Below are 10,144 nucleotides of genomic sequence, written 5' to 3'. Positions count from 1 at the left end.
GCTTGTACTGTTTTGCCCATATTCGGTTTTCTTTTGTGAATCTTATATAAATCTGGGTCGTTCTTGACAAAATACTAATAAAGGTGGTGAGTGCAAATTTGATGAATCCCCTTCTAATATATAATAGTAGGGCTGAATTTTAAGCATTTCAACTAATAATTACATAAAATTTGCTGACGATAATCAGGTGATGAGTTCGGTCAGGTGGTCCTAGTTAGACCTTAGCATCTCTACTACAACATCACTGCACATATCTAACTCAGAGCATGTTAAGAAACATTGACAGAAACTAGCACAAACAAAGCAAGATGCAAGGAATTTAAGATGCAACAATATGAACTGCTTTAACATATTCACAGTAATCACTGGAAAAAAAAAAAAACCAATTCTCTCTCTCTCTCTCCAATTCTGTGGCCAATTACAATCAGTTCATTTCTACCAGGGTACCATGCTTCAATGTGCAATTAGAACAATTAACCACAGCCAAGAAAGATAATTTCAGCAGAAAATGAGCACAACTTCCTCAAGCATCATACTTGACTATCATCTTTGAATCTTGTCTAGGTGGACAACTTCTCAAGAGTTCAGGGTGTCTTTAAGAAGAATACTACAAAACTGGTCACTTTAGTTCTCTTCAGGCAATGAATCTGATCTACAGATATCCCCCCGACAAAGTGGGCATACCCTGCACACCATATACAAGTAAGCATATTGTCTCAGCATTAGTAGCACCAAGAGAACGCTTGTTTACACTGCAGGTAAGGTTTGGGAAAGTGGACATGCATTCAATCGTGAAAGGTACATAATCAGGACATCTTTCTTCATGGAATTTCAATGATTTTAAACGGACGTTGCCGAAAGGAAAGACTTATGCTCAAGCTTATCACGAATCTCTTTTTAGAGTTTCTTTTGTCAGTCCATTTTATGAGTTAGAGAGGTCTTCTAATCTAGCAAGCAAGTGAATTTCATTGTTAAAACAAAAAGGGGAGAGCGGAATCTAGTAACACCACAAAAGCATTCCTAATTATGAATCATATATTGGACTCGAATCCTAATCATGTCTGGATCAAAATAATTACTTGACTGGACTAAAAATGGAGCTACCAGAAAGTGTCTCCTCATTTAAGTCTAAATAACATTCATTTAGCTGCAAACAAAAGGGAACTTTGTCCTATTTCCCATGATATATCTACTATGTCTTAGTTATGTCTCCCATTAAACTTGGCCTTAAATTCAGAAGTATCTCCTTATAATTTTTCTTGGGAATAATTCGCTACTCTAGTTTGCACACCAAACATACAGCATGAGACAACTTACTGCATATACCTGATAAGTTCGTAAGTTCGAAGATGAACCTTACCAGACACCTATTGTAATTGAAAATTAAATTCTCTCCTATGCCATGGGACGCCTTCGACTTTAAATGTAAACAAGCAGTCTGCTTGCTGGTCATTCAGTCTGCGGGGTTCAACCCCAAATTTGTTTTTCCAACATCATGATCTATAAATTATTCTCCACCATGTCAGTCTCAAACTATAGGAGCAGCTCCTAGAACCTCTTATGTAAATTTTCACTCTTCAAGTAAAACCAACCTTTTGAGTTTCATGGTCCAAGAAACAAATATAATACACTGGCAGTCACAATCACTTAACAATGTGGTTGCAAAAAAACTCAGACATGTATGCATGTGTACTCGTATATGTTAAAATGCTATGGTCCGTTTGGGAACAGAGTTGAATTACGATTCTTCTCTACTTTTCTGTACTTTTTTAAAAAACAAATCATGTTTTATTCAATTTTTTCAAATTTTATCTCACAAAGTCAAACCTCAAAATCCGCACAGTGAATTAAAAGACTGGAACGACCTCATACCTGTGGATCTCCTTCAACCACTTGTCTATACATGTTCTATGAAATTCATGGTGACAAGGCAATATCCGCAAGCTGTCTCCTTCCTCATATTCCACAAGGCATATATAACATCTACAAGATTACCGAAAGCAGAAGATGACGTAAGATAATCCAGCATACTTCAATATCAGCTTTACTTATCAAAAAAAAAAAGACAATCCAGCATAAATGAGGTACCAAATGATAGAGATTTTCCAATCAAACTAAATATATTGATAAAATAAAATAATAAATCGGTTGTAGAGAATATATCAAATTCACAGAAGTGTACAAGTAAAAGAAAGGGAAAGGGAAAATGCCTCCCGTAGCAGTGAAAGTAATAATAAAGGGCACCCACCCTTAACAATTACAAATAAAAGAATAATTCACAGAAAAGTTCTTCCAACAATTTACTAGAAGAATAAAATATACGCTACAAACAAATGGTCATAACCCAGTGATCAGTTGATGGCACCACTTCATGCAAAAGATTGTGAAGGCTAGGACTGTCTACAAGCCAGTAAAGCCACTCCTACTGGGACCCTACTGAGGCAAGAAATTAAGACATTCCAGATTGAAAGCATATCAATCCTATTGACACAGCTTTAATAGAATTTAAATAAAGTACTAAGTGTTTCGCATCAACAAGAGATTAATTTACCGCAAGAGCAGTGTTTTTAAAAGCTCAACGCACACTTGATAGCAAAGGCCTAACTGATCCACACTGCAAAATGCGTGCTCGTCTTGCCGAAGTAAAGCCCACATTTTTTTTAAATGCAATGCATGATTATTTCCAAGACAAAATTCATAATATATGTTAAATCACCACTTATCTCAAAAGCTTAAGCTAATAGGAAAGTGTTAATTTAATCATTTAATTAATATTTTTCAACATTCCCCCTTACGCATGAGCTCAAACTCCCCTATCAACAAATGAGGCCCAACACGTGAAATATTTGACTAAAATTGGGTGAATTGTAGAGTTAAGGTTCAAACTTATGACATCTGCTTTGATACCATGTTAAATCACAACTTATCCCAAAAGCTTAAGCTGATAGGAAAGTATTAATTTAATCATTTAATTAATATCCCAACAATATAAAAGAAGTCGTAAAATAATGAAAAAGAGTGATTTATCTAGCTTATTAGATCAAATAATTAGAGAATCGTCCAATTGCACGAAGGATGGAGGTCTAAAATTCTAAATCTTCAGTAGCCTATTTAATTTTTTAAAATCTCTAACAAATAAATTTGAATAAAACTATGATAGGCAGCAAGGAAAGAATCCGATCGAATCAAATTCAAAAATAACAATAGATAATATTATCTTGTACTTTACAAAATTCATTTTCATGTGCACGAAAAAACGAAAGACATCAAACTCAAGCATATGGTAGACATAAAAAGTGCAAACAAATAGAATTAGTATTGCAGATCAATGTTTATTCTTAATTGGTTGCTCACAAATGATTACTCCTACTTGAAGTTTGTATAAAATAAAGGGAACAAAATTGCACTTTTTATGCTTTTAATGTGCTTTATTAATGTGATTTAGAGCCTATTTGGGATTGTATTACTTTTATAGTCAAAAAGAGCCTTTGAGAAAAAACTTCATTTTCAAGCTTTTTTCAAAATTGCGTTTTGGCTTTTTTTAGAGGGAAAAAAAAAAGAAGTCAAGAAATACTTTTTGAAGTTTTTACCAAACAGATATATTTTTACTTTGCATAGCTTTCTATGTACTATAAGTACTTTTTAAGCTTCTTAACGCAATCCCAAACAGGCCCTTACTCCAAGATCAAGAAGCACTTTTTCCTTGGTGCTTTGTGCTTTAAGCATAATTAGGCGTACTTTTAACAACACTGCACCAGAAAGTTGTCAAATGCATATCTAACATGTTTGAGTCTGCAGCACTCCTTGGCAATCTCTAAAAGTTTTTCACTAATTTATGGTTTCAAGGTAGAATAACCACAAGTCTTCCCTACTTTCCCACCACTGCAACTTGGCAGACTTGCCAGTAAGACACTAGAATTTGATTCATGGAATGCCCTAAGATAATTATGGAAGTAGCACCCCTGAGATTTTCACCATCATACTTGCTACTGTGGTAATTAAATGTCAAAAGCTACCGGTCTTTAGGAAAATCATCCAAGTTGTCCCTCACTACAATGGAGAAGTTTGGCTAATGACCAGGCAAAAAAAGGAGGTTATGATCCATTCCACAAAAGACATGAGTTCCCCACTCTCAACTGTTTTCAGGTTACTTTTTACAGCTGTGAACAGCCACTACATATTCGAGTTTTCTTCCTTGTAGCCAATCTCAAACCTTGTTCCTTAATTTATTCTATTAGAAACTCTAATTTCCCTAATTCTTTTTCCAGCCCTTCCCCATCATTAAACCCCTAAGCCCAAAAACTCATAATTCTTACCTGCAGCCATACAACTATTTCCTCAGTTTCTAGAAACATAGCAACATTAAAATCAAAACCTTTCCATCCCTACTCAAGCAATAGACCCTATGTCCACTATTCCAGCTTTTAATACTTCACAACCAAAATCTTTTTTTTCCCAAACTTCCCAACCAAATAATCCCAGAAAACAATCCTTTAGCCACTATCAAACATTGGTTCTGGCCCGTGTGATGCAAACAAGCATTCATCATACAATTTCTTAGTGTGATCAAGTGAGAAATTTCTGCCAGAGGATGTGATTGCCCCCTTTCCCTCCCTAACCAAGTTTCCCAACTCTCCCCCCCCCCCCCCCCCCCCCCCCGGTACTTTCTCATCAAAACAACGCTAATTTTGTATTTTGAACCATACCAGACCCTAAAGCAAAATTCACTTAAACCCTTATTCCATCCCAAAACTCACCATCATACTAACAGTAATAGTGGTTTTCACTTGAAGCTAATGGTGGGGTAAAATGGCACAGAGACGTTGCATTAATTTGTAGACCCACTCCCCAATCCTCAAAGGCAAACAAACACACCCAATATTCTCACTATCAAAATTCTCTCTCATAAGTTGCCTTCTCTCAACCTTCTCTTTTGTTCGAGAGATAAGAGCTGCCTTCCACAAGTAAATCACCAAGAACATGGCTGATAGCATATAAAAGACCAATGAAAAGAGCTTGAGCCTCCACCTCAATCCTTCACCTTCAGGCAACAAAGATAGTATAAATAAATCACTATTGTGATTTCTAAAATTGGCACTTAAATCCAATAGCCCCCTCATAACCTAAGGAGGAACCATAAAAATTAAGCAAAGAGTTGCAGACACATGCTTCATTACTCTTAAAAGGCCAAAAGAATAACCGCTTTCTTTTTTTCTTTAAGTAATTGAGATATCTTTAAAAGCATAAGGCATCCACAGGTACACAGGAAATATATAAGAGAAATCACCTAACTAGTAAGAGCAAAAAGAAGGAAATCATGATAACTAATCACTAAATAAGAAACAAAAGCAATTGTCCAAAGATATAGGGTATTGAAGAATAAAATCTCCTCCAAAGTCCTCTCACGGTTCTCAAAACTTTTATCGTTTATTTCCCTTCATAGACGCCACAAAAGGCATGAAGGCATCATCTTACACACAACAGCACTCTGAGTGCTGCCAGCAGTCCACCAACAAGCATACAAGTCAACTATTCATCTAGACATAACCCAAGACAATCCAAACATAAGCTCTCTTATTGAACGGCCCAAACAAGTCTACTCGCCTTCCAACCACTCAAGATATGGTATAGAAACTACGCAATATCGACACCACTTAATTATGGGGAAGGAGGTGACTTTTGGTCCAAAGACCATTGGCAAGAAATGTCTGTTCCTCTACAATCTTCAAAAGGCGTAAAATCATCCCAGTTCAAATAGAAAAAATGACAAACAACACTCTATTCCATGCCATCTTGCCTATGCTTCCCCATGAAGGGCAAAGTAGGCTCTAAAAATATTTACCTTCCCAGGGAAAGTGGTGGGGGTGTTTCACTATTTATTCTCCACCATAAACAATATAGAAGACAAAGAAGAATAGCATACAAAATAACACTGCTTCTGCGCTTCTTGAACCTCCCCCCCCAAAAACTACATCTTAACTACCGTCATATGTACCATCCACTGAACCTCAAAAATGATTTATCATCAATTTAGGAGTCGGGGAGTGGAAGATGGGATGCCTTCTCTAGTTTCGTTTCTACCGAGGTGGGTGATGGCTCTCGGACCAACTTTCAGCATGGCATTTGGTGTGAGGATGGTCCTCTAAAGGACTCCTTTCCGAAGTTATTTTGCATTACAAGGACTGAGAAAAGGAGAAGGTGAAATTTCATTCACACTTAAGCCTAGACTCAAGGACAAGATCTCATCTATTGAAAACTCAAAAGAAGTGACCTTGTTTTGCTAAACCAATAAATGTTTCTGAGCTAAATATGTAATTTTCTGAACCATTGCCATGTTTTGAATTTATGATTCATTCTGCAGTGGGCAGGCATTGCAGTCAATGGCTGGCAAACATGGTTCTAATGTTTCTTCCCCCCTTTTTTCTCTTTTTGCCAGGACTATGCAAAAACTTACTATCCATAGCATTCAGGAAAAAAAGCCATAGATTTGTTTATGATTGCTAGATTGCTATAGGTGTAGATGAAACAAGCAGTTCAACATTCAACCATCTCTACTGAAGACATTTACTGAACTGATCTGAAAGCCAAACAGTAGAGAAACTTGAAACTTACTGTGCAGCCTCCTCATTCTGAAGTTTTTGCAACTCAGTGTATAATTTGACAGGCAATGACTCTACAACTTCATTAGGCGCAGGGACAGATCCAATTGAAGATACAGAAGGTCGGGAGGATAAAACCACAGATTGCTGGTGAATTTCATCCAGAACCTAATTAAAATATGTAAAGAAGATTCAACTTGTATAAATAATACAGAAAATGGCCATCAGAAAAGGTAACAACATATCAGCATTACCTCAAATAAAGCTTCAGCTAACATAACAATTCTTGATATGCTAGCCCTAGCACTAGTGTCGTCATTTAAATTGGCATCCCGGCTATTAATACGACATGTACAACGACCTGTTCTATGTTGACCAGATAAGATACAAGACCTCTCATGTCCAGACAGGTTCTCAAAACGACTTCCCATCCGCTGAAGAGCACGAACCTACATCGTAAGATGAGAGTCACTGCTCGGAATCAAACACACATAATCATGGATAGCCATTATTAAAATTGCACTACAATAGAAAACAGTATAGGTGGCAACTAAGCAGAGTCCAGAACAAAGTACAGTTAGATTGACCATTGAGATCAACATTGGGCTTTATGTCCCAAATGGGGCTGCCAAATGGTAGGCACCCCTAAACCAACATGTATGGCATATTTCCTGTTTGCAATAATATAGAATCACAAAACTTCACATAAATTACAAGCTTGAGAGTCAAGATCTAGCTACGTCTTGTTCACTTAATAATGTCATCAGACCAAATATAGTGAGTGCAGAAACTTTACAAACCTGAGATCGTATTCTTCTTCTCCGTTCAAGAAAATTTGATCTATGTTCTAGTAGATCGTGATACCTGCCTTCTCTTGACCGCGAAGTTTCCACCTCGTAATCTTGGATACTGAATAAGGAGCTAGATGTACTTGATGGCGGATAACCAGAGGCAGCTGGAGTTGTTACAGCATTACCTTCCGATACATATTCCCTTGTCTCACTCTCCCAGGCTGGTCTACCACTATGCTGACTAGCATCTCTTGCTTCTCTCTCTTGTTGCGAAGGACAAAATGTTAAGTCAGACAATGATGACCGACGAAGAACTCTGTCACGAAGTCTTCCAACACTTAGGGTTCTACTGAAACGAACATTCCGTTCAACAGGTTCACGAGCTCCAATCCGCCTATCAGGTTGTCTACTCTCAACACTGTCATTTTCAGGATGAATTCTTGGCGAATACAAATTAACCTCAACCCCATTTCTTGTATTATCACTATCTCTGGCCATACTTTGGATTGTTTCATTGTCTTGCAAATTGTCAGAAAAATCCGGTGCTGGAGCATTTAACCTCAAAGTACCAGTAGTATCTTGATAACATTGTGGGGATGTTCTATTAGTCAATGATGCAGGAAGCAAGTCACTACCTTGTTGAGTTTCATTTCTATTAACAAAACTGCTGGCAGGTCGTGCTTGTAGATGAAGCTCATCTTCATCATTCAATATTGCGAGACTTGTAGAAGAAACAGGATACGGCCTTGATGACCCTAAACTGGTTGCTCTGCTGAGTCTGAAGCTTACATTACCAGGAATAAAACTAAAGCGGGAAAGGAAACGACCAGAAGGGTTCAAGGAGTGAGTTGAAGAAGCTTGGACAGAGCTGCTACCAGTTCTGGAAGTTGTATTAGTCGTCCTTACTTGATCCCATTCATCAAGATTATCATTAGAGGATAAACAAGGCAGTTCATCAGATTCTTCAACTTTAACCTTTCTATAACACTCAGTTTTCAACACATCCGATTCTGTTTCAGTCCGATTTGTACATGGAGCTATACCATCGCCATTTTCTTTCTTCTCAAAATTACAAACCTGAAGCATGATTTACATGTGACATATGTCATTCACAAAAAATGATAATAATCGAACTTGCCTCATAAGTACTAAGAGTATGACACTACCACGGATAGCATAATACAATGCTGAGTCACAGAAAACTCAATTTATATATATATCATTGTTTATGCCCCTGAAAACTTTAACCCTATAAATGAACACCTCCCGGGACGTTGGAAAATAAAATGTTACATCATAAGTGCAAATGTTCAGTCTACAATGCAACCCCTCGGTCCCGACCTTCACACCCCTTTTTTTTTATAAGTAATCAAGAAGTATATAAAAAGCCTAAGGCACCCCCCGTACAGAGAAAGTATACAAGCCTAAGGCACCTAGCTATAAAAAGCGAAAGGTGCCCCTACCTTCACACCTTTGACCTAATAGCAAAACTAACATTGGATTCCTTAGACCAAGTTCGTCAAATTCCATTTAAAGCAACCACCGCATTCATGACAAGTAGAAGGCCAAGACCCATAGGCCATATCTCAAATCAACCTATTTAAGCGAGTTTTAACATCTGATCTAAAGATTCGAAGGTCATCATTTTGCACATTTGGTCCTCTTAACAGAACTTAGTATTTGATCTAATAACCACACTAGTTATTCAATGCAGCCTAACCAGCCTCTACAAGTCTTCCCTCAGACCCAAATCCCATTACATTGTTTAAAACAAACGCTTTGAAAACAACACAATGCTTCATATCTAAAAACGAGAGAATGAGTCAGGGAATGATAAAACGACGGACCTGGTGGTGATCGTTATTATCACAGTCGCGGGATCGAGATGTGTTTCCTAGACAAGACGACTGGAAAACTCGGTGCCCTCTGAACCGACCCGTTCGACCGCTACCCGATGAAGACGACGTCGCCGCAGCACCGGAAGACGCCTTGCTTCCGCTCGACCCCATTTGCCCTCCCTCTCCAAATCTTCAACCCTCGATTGTTTCTCTAATTACATCACAACAAACCACGCGAAAATAGTCCAGATCTAACCACATTGCGAGAAATGAGTCCAGTTGATGTATAATGAGAGAGAGAGAGAGAGAGAGAGAGAGAGAGAGTTGATTTGAGTAAAATGGGGAGATTTAGGTGATGAATGATGATGGCATTAGCTGGGGAATGAGACAAAGTAACTTGCACAGACAGCGAGAGAGAGAGAGAGAGAGAGAGAGGGGGAGCGGGGGGAAGAGACTAGAGAGAGGCTTTTACCCAAAGGAAAGGACATATGGGCGCTTTCTCTGCCTCGGTTTCGGGGGGATTCAAATCGGTTTGCTCAACGAGCGAAAAGAATTCGCGTGCTGAAAGCGAAAGGGATGTGCTTCTAAATTTTTTAATAAAGTTACTTTAATTTGCGTAAAGGCTTTGCATGAGGTGTCTTTAGATCCCATCAAAATCATTTCAATTTTTAAATTCTATTTGGAGAATAAGACTAAAACTTAAGTAGGTTTTTTTGTTTTTTAAATTCAAATTCTGCTTCAGTTTTATTCAACTGTTTTTAATTTTGTGTCAGATTCTTTAAATCATCCAAACATAATTTCAAAAAATAAATTTTCTTGGTATTTGTAATTTTAAATATAGTAAAAAATAATATAATATAATACAACAAAATTACACATCCAAACGAGCCCTTAACATCTTTGTCAGTCAAATCCC

The 10,144-nt window shown here is 37.6% G+C and overlaps 1 protein-coding gene across 3 annotated transcripts; it reads right to left on the bottom strand.

The window, feature by feature from the left end:
- Positions 1-318: 318 nt before the first annotated feature.
- LOC133853712 (E3 ubiquitin-protein ligase MBR1) lies at positions 319-9,763 on the bottom strand. Of its 3 annotated transcripts, none has more exons than XM_062289726.1 (6): positions 9,238-9,763; positions 7,400-8,467; positions 6,854-7,033; positions 6,613-6,767; positions 1,873-1,983; positions 319-685 (listed from the first exon to the last, which is right to left on the bottom strand). In XM_062289726.1, exons 1-6 carry the CDS (start codon positions 9,397-9,399, stop codon positions 625-627), a joined length of 1,737 nt encoding a protein of 578 aa, XP_062145710.1. In that variant the 5' UTR covers positions 9,400-9,763; the 3' UTR covers positions 319-624. The 3 variants fall into 3 exon arrangements, with proteins under 3 accessions (XP_062145710.1, XP_062145711.1, XP_062145709.1); XM_062289727.1 differs by having other exon boundaries at positions 6,613-6,746; positions 6,854-7,048; positions 9,238-9,762; XM_062289725.1 differs by having other exon boundaries at positions 6,854-7,048; positions 9,238-9,760.
- Between the last annotated feature and the right edge of the window lie 381 nt (positions 9,764-10,144).

This window comes from Alnus glutinosa, chromosome 13, assembly GCF_958979055.1.
Source record: "Alnus glutinosa chromosome 13, dhAlnGlut1.1, whole genome shotgun sequence".
NCBI lineage: Eukaryota > Viridiplantae > Streptophyta > Magnoliopsida > Fagales > Betulaceae > Alnus > Alnus glutinosa.
Note: the sequence above shows the minus strand (reverse complement) of the source record. Positions and strands in the feature narration are given on the sequence as shown.